Below are 25,867 nucleotides of genomic sequence, written 5' to 3' on the forward strand. Positions count from 1 at the left end.
TTTTTCACACTTAATGATCCTTGCAGCATTTCCATAGTTAACGTGATCAAATTCAGGTGCTTGGCAGCTGGTTCATATTTATGACGGTCGCACTGTCCCGGAGTTACACAATCCGTTTTTGTGACCTCCTGACCACAAAATCGACAGGGAAGCCAAGGAAGTATTGCTAACTTAGCTGCGGTGATTCACTTAACAACTCTGGCAAGAATAGTCTTAAAATGGGGCAAAACTCCCCATTTTGTCTTGTCTCACTTAGCAGAAAATTTGAGCTCAGTTGTGGTCGTAACCCATATTCTTAAAACAGAAAAGCTGGATTGTTACGGAAGAGAAAGGGTGGCAGAAGAGAATGTCCATGCTTGGCTGGGGGGAGATGGGCTTTGTAGTCCCAATTCTGGAAGAGAAGAGGTTGGAGGAAGCTGGGAGGGCCTTTTTCCCAGGCCTGCAAATCAGTTGAATCTGGAACGCAGGGCCAAATTTTATTCATCCATTAAATCTCTGAATGGATTCAAATCAATGGTGGGTTGCCCCTGGTTGGGTCCGGTTCTTGCAAACCGGTAGTAAAACCGGTGGGAGGCTCCGCCTAGATGTCATGGACGATATGTGCAGAAGTGCGGCACGCACACACGATTCCATTGCGAACTGGTAGTAAAGGCAAGTAGAACCCACCCCTGACTCAAATCAGTGAAATAAACTTGCCTGGGGAAGGTTATGGGTGCTCCTGGCTGAAAGTTGACTCAGCCGTCCGTCTTTCCGAGGTCTGTAAAATGAGGACCCTGATCGTTGGGGGCGATGGGCTGAGTCTTAAATGTCTTGGAGAAGGCTGGAAAGCACCATGAAGCCGGATATAAGTCTTAAAACGCTGTTGTTCCATCGTTGGGAGGTTTTGATTGGACAGCCAGTTGTCCAGAAGGCCATAGGGTCTCCTGCCTGAGCACGGGGTTGGACTAGAAGACCTCCAAGGACCCTTCCAACTCTTATTCTGAGGAGAGAAGGCTCTCCTGTTTGATGTGGGGGTTAGACTAGAACAGGGGTCTCCCAACCTTGGTCCCTTTAAGACTTGTGGACTTCAACTCCCAGAGTCCCTCAGCCAGCAAAGCTGGGAGTTGAAGTCCACAAGTCTTAAAGCGACCAAGGTTGGAGACCCCTGGACTAGAAGACCTCTTAAGGACCCTTCCAACTCTTATTCTGAAGGGTTTCCTGCCCAAGCAGGGGGTCAGACTAGAAGACCTCCCAAGGTCCCTTTCTTATTCTCTCTCCCGCTTGGCTGGGGCGCTGCTCCTCCTCGCCCCTTCCTCCTCCTCCTCCTCCTCCTCCTCCTCCCCAACCCTCTTGCCCTTCCCCCCCCTCCCCACTTTCTTCCCCTTCACCTGAGGACAAGGGCGAGGCTGGCTTTGCCGCGGCTCCTTTAAGGGAGTCCCCGCCCACTTTGGAGGGAAGCCCGGAAGGAACGCCGGCCGAGTCACGTGACGGCGCTTTCGCAAGCCCGCAGTTTGGAAAACATGCTGGCGGCGGCGGCGGCTTCTTGGGCCGGCCTGGCTCTCCTCTGGGCGGCGGGCGGCTGCGCAGGGGACGCGGCGGCGGGTTACCGGAGGAAGGTAGGTGAAGGGGACGCAGGGAAGGGGAACCGCCGGGCGGCTCGCTGGTGGGAAGGCTTGAAACGCGGATTTTGGTGTAAGGTCTCCTGATTGGGGTTGGACTAGATGACCTACTAGGTCCCTTCCGACTCTTGTCTGTCTGATTGCGCTGCTGGCGGAAGGTAGGAAGGCGCTCTGCACCTGTCCCGGGGTGCTCTTGCCTTACACCCAGAGGCGGCGGAGGACATCACACGGTCTTTTCCCTTAAATCCGAAATACAGGTCGTCCTCGACTTACGACGACTCGTTTAGTGACCGTTCCAAGTTACAACGGGCACCGGAAAAAGGGACTTCACATTGCTGGCCATTTTTTTTTTCTCACATCGACGACCCTTGCCGCGTCCATCCCCGTGGGTCACGCGATCAAAATTGACTCATACTTACGACGGTCGCCGTGCCCCGGGGAGGGGGGTGTGTGTCACGTGATTTCTCTCAACTGGCCGCCTTTTTTTTTTGACCTGCAAATTCAGTGGGGAAGCCGGATTCACTTAACGTCTTATCAACGGCAGGTTTCACTTTAAGAATTGTGTCGAGCAAGATGTCTTGCTTAACAAGAGAAATTTGGGCTCAGTTGTAGTCGTAAGTCGAGGACTGCCTGAAACAATTCCTGGAGGAGAGAAAGTGAAAGAGGTGGCTGGGAAAGGTGCGAAGGTTAAGAGACTGTTCACACAACCTTAATAACACGGAAGCCCCTTGGATCAGAGACCCTGGGCTGTTCAGGGTCAAGCATAAACCAAATAACCAGGTTTGACCGGACCTTAAAATATTTAAAATATTTGATCAATTCAAACCAGGGTTCCTCAATGTTGGCCACTTTTAAGAACTGTTGGACTTCAACTCCCAGAATACCCCAACCAGCCCGAACTGAGTGTGAGAAAAGTGGGTGGGATGAAAATCTTAAAAAGAAAGAAATCTGCTAAACTCATGGACAACTTTAAGCCTGGCGGACTTCAACTCCCGGCTGGGGAATTCTGGGAGTTGAAGTCCGCCAGGCTTAAAGTTGCCAAGGTTGGAGACCCTTGATCTAAAGGGAAGTTCCTTCAGCTTTCTAAATAGGGAGATCAGGCCCCTTCCCCATCCCAAGGCTGTCCCAGTGTGTGAGTGAAGAAAAAGGATTATGGGAGCTGGAGTCCTTCCTGCTAGGAAGACATCAGGTTGGCACAAGCTCTTCTATATACGGTACTTATTTGTACCATAATGGCCAAACTTGTGGAAACCTTTTGAGAAAAGTGTATTTTGAGGTTTGATGGCTAATAACACCACTTTTTTTGGGAGTTTCAAGATAATTTTTAACCCAACTGAAAATCTATGAAGCCGACTCAAGAAACTGGTAAGTCAGAAGCGACCCAACAATAAAACCCAATTAATAGAAGCCATCATTCAATCTTGGTTTCACATGGTAACAAGCTGCAGAACTCAAAGACTTGGCTCGCTCCATGGGAAGACGTAAGGCCATAATTCATGCTAAAGGTTACCCAACAAAGTATTAACTGACATGAGGATCATTCTTGTATATCTCATTTTTTCTACGTGTTCCACTTTTCTTCTTTATACCGTAACTGCTATTTAATAGCAAATCCTTCATAAAAGTTCCTGCATTACATTCTTGATTCAATGATCTTTCCATTGATATATAATTTTATGGTACTACTACCCCCCCCCAAAAAAAACGGTGTTATTAGCTAGTTTTAGAAAATACACTTTTCCCAAAAGGCTTCCACAATTTTGGCCACTACTGTATTTCCGTGGCTTCAAATCTGTACTTTATTAAACTTTATTAAACTTTCCGTACTTTATTAAACTTTATCTTATTAGATTTTTTTTAATTGAAAAATAGTTATGTAGCCCTCGTCATCAACTCTGGACGGTTGACAAATCAAAAGAAAACAAGATACAAGGCAATGTTAAAACTATAAAACTAAGCACAATAAAAAAAAATATTAAAAACAACCAAACCCCTGGCATCAAGCCATACATTTGATGGGCAGTTCTCTCATCCCAGCTCTTGGGGAAAACCAAGCTCCCATGCTGAGCCTTGTGACTGCTTTTTTAAAAATCCTGCCTTTATTATTTTGATAAATAACTCAAGGCAACATACATAGCTACTATTCCTCCTTTTTCCTTCTATTCTCCTCACAACCCTCTGCTGCAGGTTGGGCTGAGAGAGAGTATGAGTGGTCCAAATTTACCCAGTTGTTTTCAGGAAGTTGCATTAAATTGTTGGTTTTCAGTTAGCAATCAACCGACGGAACAGAAGTTGCCTTCGGAAGTTGTGGGAGCTTCATCCCTGGAAACTTTTCCAGAAGAGACTGGACGGCCATCTGTCAGAAGCGATGTAGGGTCTCCTGCTTGGGCGGGGAGGGGTTGGACTAGATGACCTACAAGGTCCCTTCCAACTCTGTTAATCTGTTAGTTCTGCCAGACGTGGTTGTAAAAAAAATCAGATTTTTTTAAACTATCAAAAAAATAATAATACAGGCAATTCTTGACGTACGACCACAATTAGGCCTTTTTGGGGGCTGTTTTTTGGGCCATTTTCAAGCCGTTTTTTGGGCCATTTTCAAGCTGTTTTTCAGCGTGAAAAATGGCCTGAAAATGGCTCGAAAACTGGCCGGAAACCAGCTGAAAACCAGCCTCCAAACCAGCTTGGAAACAGCCCAAAAAACGGCATGAAAATGGTCCGGGAAAAAGCATGAAAACAGCCCGAAAACAGCCTGAAAATGGCCCAGAAAAAGGGCCAAAAATGCCCTGTTTTGGGGCTGTTTTCCGGCCATCTTCCAGCCCTCGGAAAAACCAACTGGCTAGCGTGAATGTGTGCTCCGGATCCCAGAAGAGTAGCTGGCGATGGCGCGTGTGCCCACAGGGAGGGCTCTGAGTGCAACCTCTGGCACATGTGCCATATAGGGTCTCCTGCCTGAGCAGGGGGCTGGATTAGAAGACCTCCCAAGGGTCCCTTCCAGCTCTATCCCGATTCGGATTCCGCCTTTGTAGGATAAGAAAGTGTGGGTGAGAGTTGCTGGTGTTTAGGGTTCCTCTTTTCGCCTGACTCAGAGCAGAAGGGGAAAAAAATGCTGCTTCTGCGTTTTCCTCTCGAAGCTTCAGAGATTAGAAAAATGAGTCATGCATTTTCTCTTTTCTCCAGCGAATTAAATATTGCTCTCGGTGGTTCCTCATGTGATTATTTTCCAATCATTGCTCTTGCTCTTCCTTCTTTTTTTAATGGTTTCTTTTTTTAAAACAGCTTTTATGGTTTTATCCAAGAAGGAAATATCTATCTATCTATCTATCTATCTATCTATCTATCTATCTATCTATCTATCTATCTATCTATCTGGACATTATATGGACATTACCTTACAGATGACCCCATTCCCGTTAAAGACCTTGGAGTTTTCATGTCAAATGATCTAAGTGCCAAAGCCCACTGTAACTACATCGCAAAAAAAGCTCTAAGAGTTGTAAACCTAATCTTGCGTAGCTTCTTTTCCAAAAACACAACACTACTAACCAGAGCATATAAAACATTTGCTAGACCAATTCTAGAATACAGCTCGCCAGTTTGGAACCCTCACCACATCTCTGACATCAATACAATTGAGCGAGTCCAGAAATATTTTACAAGAAGAGTTCTCCATTCCTTTGAAAACAACAAAATACCCTATCCCACCAGACTCGAAATCCTAGGCTTAGAAAACTTGGAACTCCGTCGCCTTCGACAAGACTTAAGCTTAACTCACAGAATCATCTATTGTAATGTCCTTCCTGTCAAAGACTACTTCAGCTTTAATTGCAATAATACTAGAGCAACTAATAGATTTAAACTTAATGTCAACCGCTTTAATCTCGATTGCAGAAAATGTGACTTCTGTAACAGAATCATCAGTGCTTGGAATACTTTACCTGACTCTGTGGTCTCTTCCCATAATCCTAAAAGCTTTATCCAAAAACTTTCTACTATTGACCTCACCTCATTCCTAAAAGGACCATAAGGGGCGTGCATAAGCGCACAAACGTGCCTACCGTTCCTGTCCTATTGTTTTTCTTTTCTTCTTCCTATATATATGCTTATACCTCCTTATATTTACTCATATATGTTTATATACTATATAATCTTTTGTATGATTCCTACATATATTGTTGTGACAAAATAAAATAAATAAATAAATAAATAAAATAAATATCTAAATAGGGATGCAGTGGCTAAGACGCTGAGCTTGTCGATCGAAAGGTCGGCAGTTCAGCGGTTCGAATCCCTAGTGCCGCATAACGGGGTGAGCTCCCGTGACTTGTCCGAGCTTCTGCCAACCTAGCAGTTCAAAAGCGGGTAAAAAATGCAAGCAGAAAAAATAGGGACCACCTTTGGTGGGAAGGGAAGAGCCTTCCGTGCGCCTTTGGCATTGAGTCATGCCGGCCACATGACCACGGAGACGTCTAAGTGACTTATGACCATTTTTCACACTTGCGACCACTGCAGCGTCCCCGTGGTCAAATGATTCACATTCGAATGCTTGACACAACCGACTCACGTGTATGACGGTCACCTTGTCCCCGTGGGGGAGGGTCACGTGAAACCACCCACCCACCCCTTTTGCGACCACCTGATGAGCAAAGTCAACTGGGAAAGCCAGATTCCCTTAACAACCGTGACTCAATTAAACAAACTGCAGCAGTTCACTTAACAACCGCGGCAAGAAACGTCGTAAAACGGGGCAAGTCTCGCTTAACAAATTTCTCCCTTAGCAACATAAATGTTGGGCTCAAATGTGGTTGTCAGGTGAGGACTAGTAACTTGCATAGCTCTTGCAGAATTTGTGTTGCATTGTTGAAGTAGTTCTTCCTCGTTGGCGTGAGGTCCTCTTTGTACAAACCTCGTCAGTTTAGTTCAGGGTTCACTCTACTGCGCAAAGGTTAGAAAACTGGTTAATTCATAGACTCCTTGGGCTGGAAGGGACACCTTGGAGGTCTTCTAGTCCAACCCCATGCCCAAGACAGGAGATTTTATTCCATCTCGGACAAATGGGCTGCCTAATCTTTCCTTGAAAACGTCCAACGCTTGCAAAATTTCAATCCGTAATTGAAGGGTATGGTTGGTGATTCAATAAGAGGGCCAGTTTCATATATAGGTAGTCCTCGACTTACAACAGTTCGTTTAGTGACCGTTCAAAGTTACAACAGCCCTGGAAAACGTGACTTACGGCCATTTTTCACAGTTGAGACCTTCATAGCATCCCCATGGTGACGTGATCAAAATTCGGACGCTCGGCAACTCGGCTTACGACCAGCGGTGGATTTCACATTCATATTTATGACCGTCGCAGTGCCCCAGATGGAGGTGTGGGTCACACGATCCCCTTTTGTGACCTTCCGACCGGGAAAGTCAATGCCGAAGCCAGATTTTTATTTATTTATTTATTTATTTACATTTATATCCCGCCCTTCTCCGAAGACTCAGGGTGCTTTACACAGTGTGTAAGGCAATAGTCTCATTCTATCTGTATATTTACAAAGTCAACTTATTGCCCCCCCAACAATTTGGGTCCTCATTTTTTACCTACCTTATAAAGGATGGAAGGCTGAGTCAACCTTGGGCCTGGTGGGACTAGAACCTGCAGTAATTGCAGGCAGCTGTGTTTTAATAACAGGCTATCTTACAGCCTGAGCCACCACGGCCCTTGGTATTAAGATTAAGTGTTAAGATTCACTTGGTGTTAAGATTCACTTAACAACCAGGTTGCTAACATCAACATCAGTGATTCACTGAGCAGCCGTGGGGAGAAAGATCGTCAACTCACTTAAGAAATGTCTCGCTTAACGAGATAATTGTTGGGCTCAATTGCGGTCGTAAGCAGAGGTGGTATTGGTGGACTGGCAACCGGTAACCAGTGGACTGGTTCAGGCGAACTGGTAGTGGAAATTGTGGGTGAACCGGTGGTAACAAAATGTGATACCCACTGCTGGTCATAAACCGAGAACTGCCTGTACCAAGGTAAGATAACGATGTTTGGTTTCGGCTTTAGCCCCCACTAGTTTACTAACCACGATTCATGGCTTAGTGGCACCTGTTTGTGAAGTTAGCTTGAGTTGTTGGTGCCAATCTCGTTGCAGGTCTCTTTGGAGTACAATCCAGGCCGGGCCAGCTCGGGTGTAAATCTTCTACACACTCGAGCGGTGGGCATCAACGACACCCTTCACTACGTCTGGAGCACCATCGGGGTCCCCACGGTGTTGTTGGTGTACACCGCGAGCGACAACAGTTCCCTTCGCGTCAACTGGACCCGGCTCCTGTCCTCTTCTCCGGCTGGAGCCATCCGGATCGAGCCGGCCGAGAGTGTCTTGTATTCCACAGCGGTGGTCTTTCCAAGGGTGCGTCCGGCGGGGAGGGGGGGCCAAGGGATGGGGAGCAAGGCAAGAGGATACAGGTAGTCCTTGATTTACGACGATTTGTTTAGTTACAGTGGCAGGGTGTTGCAGTGGCCTGGAGGTAGGGCTCTCGCCTCACAATCAGGAGGCTGTGAGTTCAATAATAATAATAATAATAATATTTTAATTTAGTTCCTGCCACAATTTTTCCTTTTGGGAATTATAACGGATTGTACAGGGATTGAGACTAAATTGATTCTGAACTTAATAACAGCAGCAAGACTGTTGATTGGACAATACTGGAAGAAAGAAGAGATACCTACAATAGAAGAATGGATATTGAAAGTTATTAATTTGGCTGAGATGGCTAAAATCTCAGCGTTTTTAAAAGACAATACGCAGGAAAGATATTTAATTGAATGGAAAAAATGGATTGATTATCTACAAAACAGATATCAGATTAAGAAATATCAGATTGCCTTTGAATAATTAGAAAGTTATTTTATGTAATGGGGAGGGGGTTGGGAGACGAAAAGCTTTGGATGTGGTTATTTGGATTGGAAGGGAAAATTTTATTCTATGTTTGGTTTATGTATAACTTTACCTTGTGATTGACCCGGGAAGCCGGGGGGTGGGGGAGGGAGGGGGGTGTTTTGTTTTGTTTTTGGGAGGGAGGGGGAAAAAAGGGGGAAAAATGTTTTTGTTTTTTTAAAAACTCTTTCAATAAAAAAAATAAATAATAATAATATTTTAATTTGTATACCGCCCTTCTCCCGAAGGACTCAGGGCGGTGAACAGGCAGATAAAATATACATACACACAATAATTAAAAACATCCCTTAAAAAACTAATTTAAATGCCCAAAATGTTAAAAAACGTACTCCCCCGTAAAATCACAAAATTTTAAAAACCCATCCAATAAAAATAAAAATCAGGCTAGTCCAGCCATACGAAATAAATAAGTTTTAAGTTTGCAGCGAAAGGTCCTAAGGTCAGGTAATTGTCGAAGTCCGAGGGGAAGTTCGTTCCACAGGGTCGGAGCCCCCACAGAGAAGGCCCTCCCCCTGGGGGCCGCCAGTCGACACTGTTTGGCTGACGGCACCCTGAGGAGTCCCTCTCTGTGGGAACGCACCGGACGATGGGAGATAGAAGCCGGCAGTAGACGGTCCCGTAGATAGCCCGGTCCTAAACCATGGAGCACTTTAAAGGTGGTAACCAATACCTTGAAGCGCACCCGGAAAACAACAGGTAGCCAGTGCAGTCTGCGCAGGATAGGTGTTATGTGGGAGCTCCGAACCGCTCCCTCGATAACCCGCGCAGCCGCGTTCTGAACTAGCTGAAGTCTCCGGGTGCTCTTCAAGGGGAGCCCCATGTAGAGAGCATTGCAGTAGTCCAGGCGAGAGGTAACGAGAGCATGAGTGACTGTGCATAAGGCATCCCGGTCCAGGAAGGGACGCAACTGGCGGATCAGGCGAACCTGATAAAATGCTCTCCTGGAGACGGTCGCCAAATGGTCTTCAAAGGACAACCGACCATCCAGGAGCACGCCCAAGTTGCGTACCTTCTCCATCGGGGCCAATGACTCACCCCCGACAGACAGCCGCATCTGCAGCTGACTGTACCGAGGTGCCGGCATCCACAGCCACTCCGTCTTGGAGGGATTAAGTTTGAGCCTGTTCCTCCCCATCCAGACCCGTACGGCTTCCAGACACCGGGGCAGCACTTCGACAGCTTCACTGGGGTGGCCCGGGGTGGAAAAGTACAGCTGAGTATCATCAGCGTACAGTTGGTATCTCACCCCAAAGCAATCCTAGGCAGAGGCAGATATTTCTCTCTCTGGGCACCGTGAGAATATATCTGCCGAACAAAACTCCTCATTGGCCACAGGGAAGGCATCCGGCCATTAAATGCCCTGATAGCTCCATTCAGTTATCCAGATGCCACCCTGCAAAGATGAGGGGGGCATTAAATGAGGATGATTTAGTTACAGTGGCACTCAAAAGGGTGTCTTACAACCTGTCCTCCCAGTTACGACCGTTGCAGCATCCCCACCGTGACGTGAGCAAGATTCAGACGCTTGGCAGCTGGCATGTAGACTTACGGCCATGATTGAGCCCCAAATTTCTGTTGTTAAGTGAACAACGGGTTACTCCTCAAATTATGGCCACGATTGAGCCCCAAATTTCGGCGGTTAAGTGAATTTCCCCCCATTTTACAACCTTCCTTGCCTCAGTTGTTAAGTGAATTCACTTCGGAAGCCACGAAAGGTCTCCTGGGAGATGCCCGAAGCAGGCTGGCCAATCTAATGCTCCTAGCTATCTAATCCTATACAGGGAGTCCTCAATTTACGACCACAATCGAGCCCAAAATTTATGTTGCTAAGCGAGACATTGGTTAAGGGAGTTTTGCCCCATTTTACAACCTTTCTGACCACAGTTGTTAAGTGGATCATTGCATTTGTTAAGTGAGTAACACGGTCGTTCAGTGAATCTGGCTCCCACCCCCTTGATTTTGCTTACCAGAAGGTCGCAAAAGGGGACCGTGTGATCCCGGGATACTGCAACCGTCATAAATATGAGTCAGTTGCCAAGCATTTGAATTTTGATTACATGACCCTGGGAGATGCTACAACGGTCATTAAGAGTGAAAAACTAAGTCCTAAGTCCCTTTTTTTCCAGTGCTTCTTGTAACTTTGAACGGTCACTAAACAAACTGCTGTAAGTTAAGGACATTCTGTATTGACAGCTGTGGGAATACGATGGCAGCAACACGTCAGACCTCTCCCTGGTCAAGGCCTGGCAGATCTACCCCAGCTACAACCTGGCCAACTTCATCTGGGCCAGCCTGGATGGGCGGCTGAACAAAACGGCCCTCAGCGCCGACTTCCAAGGCTCCGGCCGCGAAGGCACCTTCGGGAACGGAAGCATCTCGTTCAAGGTAAATTGTGGGTTTGTATGTGTGATTGTGTGTGCAGAGGTTGTCCCCTTTTTTGGAAATGGCAGTGGGTTGAATTATAGGTAACTCTCGAATTAAAGGTAAAGGTTCCCCTCGCACATACGTCTAGTCGTTCCCGACTCTAGGGGGCGGTGCTCCTCTCCATTTCAAAGCCGAAGAGCCAGCGCTGTCCGAAGACGTCTCCGTGGTCATGTGGCCGGCATGACTCAACGCCAAAGGCGCACGGAACGCTCTTCCCTTCCCACCAAAGGTGGTCCCTATTTTTTCTACTTGCTTTTTTTTTAATGTGCTTTCGAACTGCTAGGTTGGCAGAAGCTGGGAGAAGTAACGGGAGCTCACCCCGTTACGCAGCACTAGGGATTCGAACAGCTGAACTGCCAACCTTTCGATCGACAAGCTCAGCACCTGAGCCACAGAGCCACCACGTCCCTTACAATCCTCGACTTAGAACAGTTCATTTAGTGGATAGTCACTTAAAATATGAGCCAGCCATGTGCTGCAGCGGCCAAGAAAGCCAACAGATGGATAACATTAAGATCACATAACGTGAAAGTACTACTCTATATGCGTAGTTCTCAACTTACTTACAACAGTTTATTTAGTGACCGTTCAAAGTTATGACAGCACTGAAAAAAAGTGACTTATAACCGTTTCCGCCCCCCACTTACGACCTTTGTAGCATGCCCATGATCGTGCCATCAAAATTTGGACATGTTTGACAACTGACTCAGACCTACGACCGTCGCTGTGTCCCATGGTCACGCAATCCCTTTTTGTGACCTCCTCACAAGCAAAGCTCGATTCACTTAACAACCGGGTTACTAACTTACCAAACTCAATGGGGAAGCCTAATCATGTTACTCACTTAGCACCGTGATTCCCTTAACAACTGTGGCAGGAAAGGTCATACAATGGGGTGGAACTCACTCAGCAAATGTCTCGCTTAGCAACGGAGAGTTGGGGCTCCATTCTGGTCGTAAATTGAGGACTACCTGCATTGAACCCTTCATTCATAGCCTAAGATAAAAGGTTTTAGCATATTTTAATGGGGTTTTTATAGGTTTTTTATTTTTTAGTGATCAGGCCATGATATTATCTAGTTTTAATTGGGTTTTAATGTTTATTTATTGTGCTGTTTTAATATGCCTGTGAACCGCCCTGAGTCCTACGGGAGATGGTGTGGTATATAAGTTCGATTAATAAATAAATAAATAAATAAAAATAAATTGGACAACCTCCTTAGCCAACCCCTAATTAACCAAGGTTAACGCTAACCGGGTTGGGAAGGAGGGAGGGAAGGGAAGGCTGGTGAGACTGTGGTCGGTCAGGGTCGCCGTCCAATTGCCACCCCCTTCTCTGCCCTCCCCCAGGTGACGGCGTACGAGGAGGACAACCGCGACGGGCTTCTCCCGCGCCTTCTGCACAGCGCCAACACCTCCAAGGTGGAATTCGCCATGGAGGGCGTAGCGCCCAGAGGGAACCACTCCCACTTTGCCCTGGAAATCCTGGCGGTCGAGGAGGGAAGCCGGCGGAAGCAGCTGCAGTCGGCCCGCTCCATCGATGACGAATACACCCCGACTATTTTTGAGGTACGCCCGGGGCATCCATTTGGGGTCCAGTCAAGAGTCTTCACTTGGGTGCTCAAGCCTTTGTTGGGCCAAAGGAGCCATCGTGGTCTGGATTCGCACAGCGCTCCAGGCTCAGAGGGGCTCCTGAAGGCGGAAGGGGACAACTTGTCACGGCCAACTCGCCGCAGCCGACTCGTAGTCGTCAACTCGTTGCGGCCAATTTGCTGCGGGTATCGCTGACTCTAGTATCAAAGAAACAGTGGAATAGAATCGTGAAAGGAAGGATGCTGAGCAGAAGGACTGAATGAAACGTGGATGACGAAAATTCAAATATCTTTAAAATTATTTGCCGTCATTAAATTGAATTGTTGAATTGTCCCCACAGCGAGTTGTCCTGTGGTTGAGTTGGTCATGGCGAGTTGAATTAAGGAGAAACTTCCTAACAGTAAAGACAATTAACCAGTGGAACGACTTGCCACCAGAAATTGTGGGCGCTCCATCACTGGAAGATTTTAAGAAGGCCAGTCACTTATCTGAAGTAGTATAGGTTCTCCTCCTTGAGCAGGGGGCTAGACTAAAACATTTCCAAGGTTCCTTCCAGCTTATTCATTTTATTCTATCCTGCGGTGAGTTGGCCATAGCAAATTGGCCACAGCGAGTTGTCTTAGACCTCTCCTGGAGGTGCTTTACCAAAAGGCAAGTGGACTTTTTTGGTTGCTGTGCATCATCATCATCTTTTAACGACCCCATAATCCCTTGCGGTGTTGTGTCTGCGCCTCCAAGCCAGGCCCCCTTCCAGAAAGTGACTCAGAAAGTGAGGGGGAAGGGCCATCAAGACTAACCTCTGTAGCACTGGCTTCCCTGGCTCCTGCTCCAGGAGCCAGAAGCAGGCCAGGTGGAGGAGATAACGAGGCCTCCATCCCCTGACTCTTCCCCCCCCCAGGCCACGCCTCCAGACCCAGCTGATGGCAATCAGGCCTGGCTGGACCTTAGGTTTCGTAGGCAGGAGAGGCGGGAACAACAGAAGCAGGGGTGGGGCAGGCCTAGGAAGTGCTGAGTCATGGAGCCACACCCCACAGAGTATAAAAGCAGTCCTGGTTGCTCTTCTGCTCCGTGACGAGCAAAAATTGAGCTGAACTCTTTGACTCGGAGAAGTGAGCTGAACATTCGGCCTGGACTGCTGACTTCCTGGTTGCCTGGCAACCCCAAGATAAAAGGGAGACTTTGGCAGGCAGCTGCAGATTCCCTGCCACAACTGATAGAATCCGTGAACTCAATTACTGACTCATTTAGCCAGCTCACGTGGCTGAGGCCGGGAGGGGACAGAACATGCAGGGTGAAGTCTGGGCAACTGAATAGAGCAGAGTGTTTTAATGGCCGGATGCCCTTCCTGTTGCCAGTGTGGAGTTTTGTTCAGCAGATACATTCTCGTTGAGAGACAGAAATATCTGCCTCTACCTAGGATTGAACTCACAGCCTCCTGATGGTGAGGCGAGAGCGCCACCTCTAGGCCACCGCACCACTCTTTCTTGGTACATGAGGGACACAAAACAACCCACCCCCAATAGAGGCTAACAATGGCGTCCCATTCCCTTTTTCCTTTCCTCCCAGATGGCCCAGCTGATCTCCGAGCCCCACAACCACAGCTGGGGCTCCAGCTTCCTCCAGTGGAAGACGGCCGCCTACAGCTCTAAAAAACCCCATCGGGAAGACACCGTCCACTGTCAGTATTATCCGCTCCAGATGGTCCGCAACCTCGGTCCCGAGTTCAGGATTCTACAGGCTTACTTTGGGGAGGACGTCGAGCGACGCTGCAGCCTGTCTGCCCTCAATATCTCCTTTGGCAGCGAGGACAATGAAGCCTACAAAGTAAAGGGCTACTTGAGCTGGTGAGGACCCCTTTATAGGGGTTTTTGGGGGGAGGTCTTTGCCGGAAGCCGAGGGTGGAGTATCTCCCTCCTGGATCACCGGAACTCCTTCCTGTGGGTTGAACGGCAACATTTCCCAAATTGTGGTTCCCTTCCTGTGATATGGGTCAGCGCCAGTGGTGGGATTCAGCCGGTTTGCACCTATTCGGGAGAACCGGTTCTTAACTTTCTAGGCAGTTAATCTTATTTTGTTTTTTTCCACTTTACAGGGCTAATCCTGTAAGGAAGGCAGGAAGGAAACATTCTGGTGGTATTTCTAGCCTAATCTTTATTGCCCTGCTTACAGAAACTGCCTCTCTGGTTAACCCTTGTTACATTGTAACAGCTAAGGCGAAGCGCCCATCCATGTGAGTGACATTGAGTTGGCCACGCCCCCACAGTCACATGACCACCGAGCCACGCCTACCCAGCTGGTCATTAGGGCAGAGAACCGGTTGTCAACTTATTTGAATCCCACCACTGGTCAGCGCTGTGTTCCAGAAAGCCCAGTTCTCTCAGCCTGAGCTAGCCAAGAGCTATAGTGATAAATACAGGCAATTCCTCGACTTACAACGGTTCATTTAGCGACCGTTCGAAGGTACGATGGCACTGGAAAAAAGGGGAGTGATGACTATTTTTCACACTTAACGCCCGTTGCAACATCCCCTGGGGCCACGTGATCAAAATTCAGGCACTTGGCAACTGGCTCGTGTTTACGACGGTTGCAATGTCCGAAGTCACGCGATTCCCCCTTTTGCGACCTGCTGACAAAAGTCAGTGGGGAAGCCGGAATTCACTTAACAACCAGGTTATTAATGTAACGACTGCAAGAGATTCACTTAATAACTGTCTCAAGGAAGGTCGTAAAACCAAGGCAAAATTCACTTTTAAGAGATGTCTCAATTAGCAACGTAAATTTTGGGCTCCGCTGTGGTCATAAACCGAGAATTACCTGTTGTCAGGCTGCCTCTGAGTATAACTAGGAAAGAATACACCTTGACTTCATTTGCAAATAAAGAAAAGTACTTTTACTAGTTACATCTGGATAGCAGCAGTGCTAAGTTGAATCTGAGACAAAATATGGCTAACAATCTGTATCACCCTATTCCTCCCTCCCCTTTCCCAAAAGGTCATCAGGTCTGGTCCAATGCCAGTTCCTCCCCGGGGTCCCGTGGTAATCTTCTTCCGCAGGTCTCTGGTTGTCAATCATATCAGGAATGCAATGTCCGTTAGAGTTCGCGCTCAAACATTCCTGTTGAATTCAAAACATTAATCTCCCCTCCCACCTTAAAGGGCCCTCTCTACTTAACTTGAATCCAAGAGCTATTTACATTAGAAATAAAATCCCATGCTATCTAACAACTGAATATAAGGAGTACAAAGAGATACGAAGTTTGGAGTGGAGGCTGACACCTGTATTCATTTAATGACTGTTTGAAGTTGTAACAGTGCTGAAAGAAGTGACTGACGACTAGTCCTCAGACTTACGACAGTTGCAGCATTCCCCACCATCAAAATGGGATCTCTTGTCAAACAGCGGATACCGTATTTATGACCGTTGCAGCATCCGATCGCCATTTGTAACCTTTCCAGCCAGCTTGCAATCAGCAAAGGCAATGGGTGATGCCAGATTCGCTTAAGGACCGCACGGATTCACTTAGCAATAGGCAGTGATTCTCTTAACATCCATGGCGCAGAAGGTCCTAAGATCAGATGCCATCAATTTAACCGTCTTGCTTGGCAGCCGAAGCTCTCATCCTAACTGTGGTCGTAAGTCAAGGACTGCCTGCACTCAGAAGCATCCACGGTGTGTAAATAGCCAAAATACAGGTAGTCCTCGACTTATGACAATTGAGCCCCAAATTTGCTGTTAAGTGAGATGCTTGTTAAGTGAATTTTGCCCTGTTGTATGACCTTTTCTTGTCCCGGTTGGTAAGTGAGTCATTCATTTTCATTCATTCATTTATTCGATTTTTATACCGCCCTTCTCCCGAAGGACTCAGGCAAATAAAAAACAAATAAGACAATATTCTATAAAATGCAAGATTAAAAAACTTATTATAATTTGCCTAATTATAAATTTAATTTAAAATATATAGAAATTAAAACCCCGTTTAAAATTAATAATAAAAACTATAAAATCCATACAATTTTAAACCAGCCCCGCGCGAATAAAAAGATGTGTCTTCAGTTCGCGGCGAAAGGTCCGAAGGTCAGGTATTTGGCCTAAACCCGGGGGAAGATCGTTCCAGAGGGTGGGAGCCCCCACAGAGAATGCCCTTCCCCTGGGGGCCGCCAGCCGACATTGCTTGGCGGACGGCACCCTGAGAAGTCCCTCTCTGTGAGAGCGTACGGGTCGGTGGGAGGCATGTGGTAACAGCAGGCGGTCCCGTAAGTACCCAGGCCCTAAGCCATGGAGCGCTTTAAAGGTCGTAACCAAAACCTTGAAGTGCACCCGAAAAGCCACAGGTAGCCAGTGCAGTCTGCGCAGGAGTGGTGTTACATGGGAGGTACGAGTAGCTCCCTCTATCACCCGCGCAGCTGCATTCTGGACTAGCTGAAGCCTCCGGGTGCTCCTCAAGGGGAGCCCCATGTAGAGAGCATTACAGTAATCCAAGCGAGAGGTAACGAGCGCATGAGTGACTGTGCACAAGGCATCCCGATCAAGGAAGGGGCGCAACTGCCGAACCAGGCGGACCTGGTGGAAGGCCCCCCTGGAGACGGCCGTCAAATGGTCTTCAAACGACAGCCGTCCATCCAGGAGAACGCCCAAGTTGCGTACCCTACCCTTTGGGGCCAATAACTCGCCCCCTACAGTCAGCTGCACTTTTAGAAGTCACTTTTTAGTGCCGTTGTAACTTTGAACAGTCACTAAGCGGACCGATAAATCGAGGACTACTTTGTAAGGACTCCTTTTGCATTCAGTACCGTCGTAACTTTGAACGGTCACTAAGCAAACCGTTGGAAGTCAAGGACTACTTTGTAAGGACTCGTTTTGCATTCATTGTCATAACTTTGAACGGTCGCCAGGCGAACCGCTGTTAAGTCGAGGACTACCTCTAATGACCGTCGAACCGTTGTAAATCAAGGACTACCCTGTAAAGGGCTCGTTTTGCGCTCGTTGCCGTCGTAACTTTGAACGAACCGTAAAGGACGACCTGCCATTGAGGCCGTTCTCATTCCTCGGTTCTCTTCCTTTCCAGGTCTGCCCTGGTGGGTTTTGGGGAGCCCCCGAGAGAAGGTTTCTCTTTGCTGGTCATCGGGATCCTGGCCGTGGCGCTGGGGACGCCGGCGGTGCTTCTCATCGTGGGCAGCCTGGCGGTGCTCACAAAGCAGCAGAAAACGTCTTCGGAGTACGAGCCGATCAACTGACGGGCAGCCCGAAGTAGCCGCCTGTCCGGGGACCGAAATTTACAAAACAGACCACTGCCCTTCCTTTCCTCTGCAAAGGAGCTCATCTCAGCTGCCCCCGTGGGGTAGGGTTTATTTATTATCGTTTTGCCCTTGAAAGGGGGCAGAATTCATCTCAAAAAATAATAATAATAATAATAATATCAGGATTTCGGAAGAGTGGACACGTTCTCCGGACGTCTTCTGCTTGCATCGACAACGTTTTGTGGATTTCTGGGGTGGCAACCACAACCAGGACCCGCAATTGGGTTAAGCAGGAACGCGGATACGACTTTTAACGGTTTAGTGCAGGAGTCGGCAACCTTAAGCACTCAAAAGAGCCCTAACCGGAAACCCCCGTTCAATTCTGCAGCTGACCTGAAGTCCGGTTCCCCCATCATAGTCTCCTCCTAGCGCACCATCCTTTTTCCTCTGCTGACCGGATGTCCCGTTCCCACCACCATAGTATCTCCTCCTAGCGCAGCGTCCTTTTTTTCTCTACCTGTCCTAATGAAAGCCCTATCAATTGTGGAGCTGACTGCCGACGGAGCCACAGAAGAGGGATGAAAAAGCCACGTGCGGCTCCAGAGCCGCAGGTGGCTCCAGAGCCGCAGGTGGCTCCAGAGCCGCAGGTGGCTCCAGAGCCGCAGGTGGCTCCAGAGCCGCAGGTGGCTCCAGAGCCGCAGGTGGCTCCAGAGCCGCAGGTGGCTGACCCCTGGTTTAGTGGTTGGGATATGGGTTCTCCAAGGGTCTCTTCCCACAACGCTCAGCGCCTGCCCTTCCCCCCCCCCCACCTCACCCTACATGGAGCACGATTCTCAAACCTCTAGAGACCCATTTGGGTTTTACAGAACTCGGTCCCGCCAGCATGGGTGTTACTTATTTCTAAAAAAAAATGAAAGGATTGGAGAGTGGGGACAGCGCTTTGCTTTTTCTTCTCAGTCTTACGGTGTACCGATTCTGCGCTGCATCTGGAGTGTTTTGCCAAAATGATAGGTGGGTTCCTTTGCCATCTTTGTCACCTTCGGAGGGATATGAGTGCGCCTGGAGAGGTTGACCTCCCTCTCTTGCTAATTCCTGACCTCAAAGACTCAGAATGTTGAACTCCTATTTTCAATCGTCATGTATAACTTTTCACTTTCTTTCCTTCCTTCCTTCCTTTTTATTTCCTTCCTTCCCCTCCGATTCTCTTTCCCCCCTTCTCTTCTTCTTTTTTTTTATTTGCATTTATATCCCGCCCTTCTCCGAAGACTCAGGGAGGCTTACATTGTGTTAAGCAATAATCTTCATCCTTTTGTATATTATATACAAAGTCAACTTATTGCCCCCAACAATCTGGGTCCTCATTTTACCTACCTTATAAAGGATGGAAGGCTGAGTCAACCTTGGGCCTGGTGGGACTTGAACCTGCAGTAATTGCAAGCAGCTGCTGTTAATAACAGACTGTCTTACCAGCCTGAGCCACCAGAGGCCCCTTCTTCTTTCCTTCCTTCCTTCCCTCCCTCCCTCCCTCCCTCCCTCCCTCGCTTCCTCCATTTCCTTTCTTCCTTCTTCTCTCCCTCTTTCCTTCCTTTCTCTCCCTTTTCCCTCCAATTCTCCCTCCCTCCCTCTTATCTTTTCCTTTCCTCTTTTCCTCCCTTTCTTGCCTTTCCCTCCTCTTCCCCTCCAATTCTCCTCCCTCCCTACGTCTTTCCCCTTCCTTCCTCCTTCTCTCCCTTTTCTTCCTTTCTCACCTCTTCCCCTCCAATTCTCCTCCCTCCCTCTTTTTTTCCCTTTCCTTTTTCTTTCTCCTTCCTTCCTCTCCTCCCTCCCTCTTTCCTTTCTCTCCTCTTCCCCTCTCATTCTCCTCCCCCCCTCCCTCTTTCCCTTTCCTTTTTCTTCCTTCCTTCCTTCCTTCCCTCCCTCCCTCCCTCCCTCTTTCCCTTTCTCCTTCCTTCCTCTTCTCTCCTCCCTCCCTTTTCTTCCTTTCTCTCCTCTTCCCTCCAATTCTCCTCCCTCCCTCTTTCTTTCCCTTTCCTTTTTCTTCCTTCTTTCCTTCTTTCCTTCCTTCCCTCCTCCCTCCCTCCCTCTTTCTTTCTCTGGAGGGGACTTGCAATCTTTGATTTTTTTCTTGAAAAGCCATGGACCTTTAGCAGTTCTCAGTTTTATGCCTGTTAAACCCACAGGAGCACAGTTGGGGGAAGTGATTGGCAGCTGTTTAAAAAAAAAAAAAGACGTGGATTAGCCACTAATCGTGTTTACACACTGCTGGTGTTCTGAAAACAACAAAATTGCACGTTGTAGTCAAATGCCCTCTGGAAAAAAATGGATCCCCTGTTGCTGCTGGTACCTGAAGAGCCGAATCGAATCGGGGCCCTGGGCTTGCAGGGTAGATCTGCCTACCTGGTGTGTTGCAAAATACAAGAACAGAGTTGGAAGGGACCTTGGGAGGTCTTCTAGACCAACCCCAGACCAGGCCAAGACTGAAAAAATTACAATTTTCTTTCTTTCTTTTTTTTTTCTTAAAAACCAAAACTCTTTGAAAAGTTATGGAAGCCAAGCCTTGGCAAAGTTTTTGGAGCGAGCCTGCCTCTCCTTTGGGACTTCCAGATGTTGGGATGGGGATTTCTCAGCATTCTTAGCACGTTGGCTTAGGAATGCTGGGAGTTGAAGTCTTCGGCCTTAAAGGCCTCTCCACGTTGGGGAACGCCTAGGTGGGATCAAGTCTAAATCGAAGTGGGGGAAAGGAGACCAGGATGGCAGGAGAGCTTACGAGGCACTTCTAGGACCTGCCTGTCCTCTTCGTTCCCGGTGGGGTCTTCTCTGCTTTGGGGATGGGAGATTTGAGCTCCTGTGGTACCCACCTCCTTGCTAGGAGCGAAAAGCTTTCGGCATCATCTTGCAGCTGTGAGGGGCCAGCGTCTTAACGCGTTGGCCCCTTTAAAAGGTGAGGACCAAAGCGGGCATTTAAAGCAGGGATCTCCAACCTTGGTACCTTTAAGACTTGTGGACTTCAGCTCCCAGAATTCCTCAGCCAGCTTTGCTTTGCTGGCTGAGGAATTCTGGGAGTTGAAGTCCACAAGTCTTAAAAGGTGCCAAGGTGGGAGAGCCCTGCTTTAAAAGGGTGCTGGCCCCTTTAAAAGGTGTGGTTCCAAGGGGGGCGTGGGCCCCTTTAAAAGGTGTGGTCTTCCACAAGCTTGCCCCAGGGAATTCTGGGAATTGTAGTCCGCATCTCTTAAAAAGGTGGGGTGGGGGGCAAGGTTGAGAGACGCTGCATTGTGGGGGGTTTCTGGTAGAACGGGAGCCTTGTGGGCCGCTCATTGCTGCTTTGCCATTGGTTTTCAGGGACCAATTAAAAAGGGAGATTTTGCAACACGGCTTGCTTGCGGTGGTCGTCTGTTCGAATCCAGTTTCCATCTTGGAAGGTTTCCTTAACAGGCTATCCAGTGCTCTGGGATTTCCTTTTCAGGATCGGAGAGGAATGTCTAAGCCAGTGGCTCCCGACCTTTTTTTGGGCCATAAATAAAATAATGGTGCTTTTTTAAAGGGACCTCCAGGGAGGCATTGAGAGAACATTGGCAATTATGTGGTTCACAGGGTTTTTTCTATGTGCAAAATCAACTATCTGCGAGCTATTTACTAAATCTTGGTTAAATAGCAATAGCACTTATATACTGTTTCATGGTGCTTACAGCCTTCTCTAAGCTGTTTTCAGGGTCAGCCTCTTGCCCCCAACAATCTGGGTCCTCATTTTACCCCCCTCAGAAGGATGGAAAGCTGAGTCAATCTTGAGTCAGTCAAGATTGAACTGCTGGCAGTGGGCAGAGTTAGCCTGCAATAGCAATAGCACTTAGACTTATATACCGCTTCCCAGTGCTTTACAGCCCTCTCTAAGCTGTTTTCAGGGTCAGCCTCTTGCCCCCAACAATCTGAGTCCTCATTTTACCCATCTGAGAAGGATGGAAGGCTGAGTCAATCTCGAGCCGGTCAGCATCAAACTGCTGGCAGTGGGCAGAGTTTAACCTGCAATTCTGTATTCTGACCACTGCACCACCATGGCAGAATGGAATAGAATAGGAATAGAATAGAGCAGTAGCAGTAGGCTTATATACCACTTCACGCCCCCTCTAAGCAGTTTACAGTGTCAGCCCTTTGCCCCCAACAATCTGGGTCCTCATTTTACCGACCTCGGAAGGATGGAAGGCTGAGTCAACCTTGAGCCAGTCAGGATCAAACTGCTGGCAGTGGGCAGAGTTAGCCTGCAAAAGCAATAGCACTTAGACTTATACACTGCTTCCCAGTGCTTTACAGCCCTCTCTAAGCAGTTTACAGAGTCAGCATATTGCCCCCAACAATCTGGGTCCTCATGTTACTGACCTTGGAAGGATGGAAGGCTAAGTCAACCTTGATCCGGTCAGGATCAAATTGCCAGCAGCCGGCAGTCAGCATCAAACTGCTGGCAGTGGGCAGAGTTAGCCTGCAATAGCAATAGCACTTAGATTTATACCGCTTCACAGTGCTTTACAGTCCTCTCTAAGCAGTTTACAGTGTCAGCCCTTTGCCCCCAACAATCTGGGTCCTCATTTTACCGACCTCGGAAGGATGGAAGGCTGAGTCAACCTTGAGCCAGTCAGGATCAAATTGCCAGCAGCCGGCAGTCAGCAGAGTTAGCCTGCAGTACTGCATTCTAAGCACTGCGCCACCACGGTTCCCTGCCTTAGTTTAGCGCAACTTTTCCCAATCTTGGCAGCCTGAAGATGGGTGGAGGACTTCAACTCCCAGAATTCCCCAGCCAGTACCACGCAGCTCCTAAGAAACACTTCCCCTTCTTGGTTGGATTTCCCCTCTACAAGGAAGTGAGGGTTTAGGGCAGGGGTCGGCAACCTGAAACACTCAAAGGTCCTAACCGGAAGCCCCCGTTTAATTCTAGAGCCAACCGGAAATCCGGTTCCATCATAGTCTCCTCCTAGCGCGGTGTCCTTTTTCCTCTGCTGACCGGAAGTCCAGTTCCCCCACCACAGAGTCTCCTCCTAGAGCAGCATCCTTTTTCCTCTACCTCCGGGGTCCCGAACTTCGGCAACTTTAAGCCTGGCGGACTTCAACTCCCAGAATTCTGGGAGTTGACATCCGCCAGGCTTAAAGTTGCCAAAGTTGGAGACCCCTGCTCTACCTGTCCTAACCGAAAGCCCTATCAATTGTGGAGCTGACGGGTGACAGGGAGCCGCAGCAGAGGGATGGAAGAGCCACATGCGGCTCCAGAGCTGCAGGTTGCCGACCCCTGGTTCAAAAATGTGACTTTTTCATGCACCGAGAAGTGTTACGACCTCTTCTTTGGATAAAAAAAAGGGGGAGGAGAGGGATGGAGCATCTCACTTACGCTAAGTGACTTTAATCTGAGATTGTTGGACTTCTCTTTGTTGCCGTTGGCTGTGAAGCTGTGGGAGCCACTTATCCTGCCGGGACAGAAGTCACCCCGGTTCATCCCCGGGTTTTTTTGGCCATGAACAAATTCCTGGGGCTCAGCCCTTCAAATGTTTGCTGCAGCTGCAGGATGTTTGCGGGTACTTTTCCTCCGTTGGGTGGAAATTTACCAGCTTCAGATGTCCACCTCTTGTGTGCAGCAGCTCTGTGGGATCTCACACACACACACACACTTCCTTCCACTCCCCTTGGCCAGCCTTCGCAGTGTGCTTTTCACACCAATTGTGCCTCGTTCAATTTGGTCCCGGCAAAATTTGCAAGCCGTGGCTTATCTAGAAAATGCTGGTCATTACCCTGGGAGACCTTGAAGGCTGCTTACACATTTAGCAGTTTAATGAAAATGAGGACTTAGGGGTGACATTATCTAAGGGGCTGCCCCGAAGAAGATGGGGTTGTGTGTGTGTTAAACTATTCTCCAAAGCACCTGAAGGCAGGATAAGAAGCAATGGATGGAAACTGATCAAGGAGAGAAGCAACTTAGAACTAAGGAGAAATTTCCTGACAGTGAGAACAATTAACCAGTGGAACAACTTGCTTCCAGAAGTTGCGAATGCTCGAACACTGAAAGTTTTTAAGAAGAGGTTGGACAACCATTTGTCTGAAGTGGTGTAGGGTTTCCTGCCTGAGCAGAGGGTTGGACTAGACCTTCAAGGTCCCTTCCAACTCTGCCATTCCATTTACATATTATATATCTAACCTGCTTACATATTTACTATATTAATATATAGAACGTAGAATATAGAATAATAGGGTTGGGTTTATAATAATAACCCCGGAGGTCCTCTAGTCCAGCCCCCTGCTCAAGCAGGAGACTAGACTCGTGATGGCGAACCTGTGGCACGCAGAGCCATATCGGTGGGCACACAACCCCAGCTCCGGCACGCATGTGTGCGCTGGCCAGGTGATTTTCAGGCCTTCTGGGCCCACCAGGTCAGAAAGCAACTCTGTTCCTAGCCTCCGAGGGCCTCCGGGGTTTGGGGAAGGCCCGTTTGTCATTCTCCCCAGGCTCCGGAGCCGTTCTAGGAGCCTAGGGAGGGCGAAAACGGCCTTCCACACCCTCCAGGAGGCCCTCTGGAAGCCGGAAACCGCTCGTTTCCCAACTGGGGAGAGTGAAAAACGGGCCACCATGCCATCGTGTCAAAAGCAGGGGGAGCACAAGGGATTGCGTGCACATTTGCGGGGGGAGGTGAGGTGCATAGAATTATGGGTGTGGCCACGTGTGTGTGTGTGCGTGACCCCTTGCGCTCCCCGCCCCCTTTTTGGCACGCGATGGCCTAGACCATTCTGGACAAATGGCTGTCCAGTGTCGCTTCTTGTCCAGTCCGAATTTTTGATCACATGATCATAGGGAACGCGACAAAGATTGTAACTGGGAAAAACTGTGCTAAGTCGCTTTACCCGGTGGCTTTATAACTTTGGAGGGTCACTAAATGAACTGTTATAAGCCGAGGACTACCTGTATATGTTTTATCAGAACTTCCAGCACATCTGGTGAAATTTTGGAAGCTGCCACCGTGAAGCCTAGTTTCAAAGTTCTTGAAAATCTGGCTGTTTATGGAGATGATTCTCCGTCCTCCAAGTCCTCGATGTCCCAAAGGTGTTTTTTTTTCAAGTGGCAACTGGATTTTCTGGTTTTTTCTCTTGAAGACGTTTCGCTTCTCATCCAAGAAGCTTCTTCAGCTCTGACTGGACGCTGGGAGATGGAAATTGAAAATCTGGTCTTTCCTTCCTAAGCAGCTTTCACAAGAATACCCCCCTTTCCATTTTTTTTTGTCTTGTCCCTGAGGTCCAGAAATTTTATTTTTATTATGCAGGAAGAGGACTGGAGCTACTGTATTTTTCGGAGTATAAGATGCTCTGGACTATAAAATGCACCTACCTTTTTTGGGGAGGGAAACAAGAAAAAAAAAAATCTGCCTCTGCCTCCCAGCAATTTGCCTCCTCGCAGCAAACAGGCAAACAGCCAGTTTCAGTTTCAACACAGCCTGATTAGCACAAGGAAAAAAAAATCTGCCTCCCAGCAACTTGCCTCCTTGCAGCAAACAGCGGAGGCCCGCAGAGGCGGCAATAGACCATGGCAATCCCTGCAGCCTGAATCAGCTGATGGTCGGGAGGCCGATCCAACTGACAATCAAGCTGCTTGTGCTAATCAGGCTGTGCTGAAGCTGAAACGGGCTGTTTGCTGCAAGGAAGCAAATTGCTGGCAGGCAGAGTCCAAAGGGTGGGGGCCGGCAGATGGACGGGGCAACATTCAGTGTATAAGACACACCCAAATTTTCACCCTCTTTTGGGGGGGGGAGGAGTGTGTCTTATACTCTGAAAAATACGGTACTTAGGATGCTAAATTTCAAAGTCCTGGATTGATTCCTGAAATGAAGTGATTGAGAAGTCCGGTAGGCAGCCTCACCTTATTGTCATCTTACCTTGGTAAATTCAAATGTTGCCCTTGTGGAATGTTTCATGCCGATCTGGAGAAGGGTCGGGCTGTATTCCCTTGAAGAAGAAATAATGAAAGCCGGCGTTCAAATCAGATGGCCAATACAAAACCATCATTTGTTTTAATCAGGGTTGTTGAAGAAAACTACAGTTTGCCT

At 48.2% G+C, this 25,867-nt stretch overlaps 1 protein-coding gene across 1 annotated transcript; it reads left to right on the top strand.

Moving 5' to 3' along the window:
- Positions 1–1,451: 1,451 nt before the first annotated feature.
- On the top strand, positions 1,452–17,795 carry GLMP (glycosylated lysosomal membrane protein). Its single transcript, XM_058159776.1, has 6 exons — positions 1,452–1,595; positions 7,739–7,996; positions 10,739–10,930; positions 12,319–12,537; positions 14,128–14,405; positions 17,627–17,795. Exons 1-6 carry the CDS (start codon positions 1,500–1,502, stop codon positions 17,793–17,795), a joined length of 1,212 nt encoding a protein of 403 aa, XP_058015759.1. The 5' UTR covers positions 1,452–1,499.
- Positions 17,796–25,867: the final 8,072 nt, after the last annotated feature.

Source organism: Ahaetulla prasina, chromosome 17, assembly GCF_028640845.1.
Source record: "Ahaetulla prasina isolate Xishuangbanna chromosome 17, ASM2864084v1, whole genome shotgun sequence".
In the NCBI taxonomy this organism is placed as follows: Eukaryota; Metazoa; Chordata; class Lepidosauria; order Squamata; family Colubridae; genus Ahaetulla; species Ahaetulla prasina.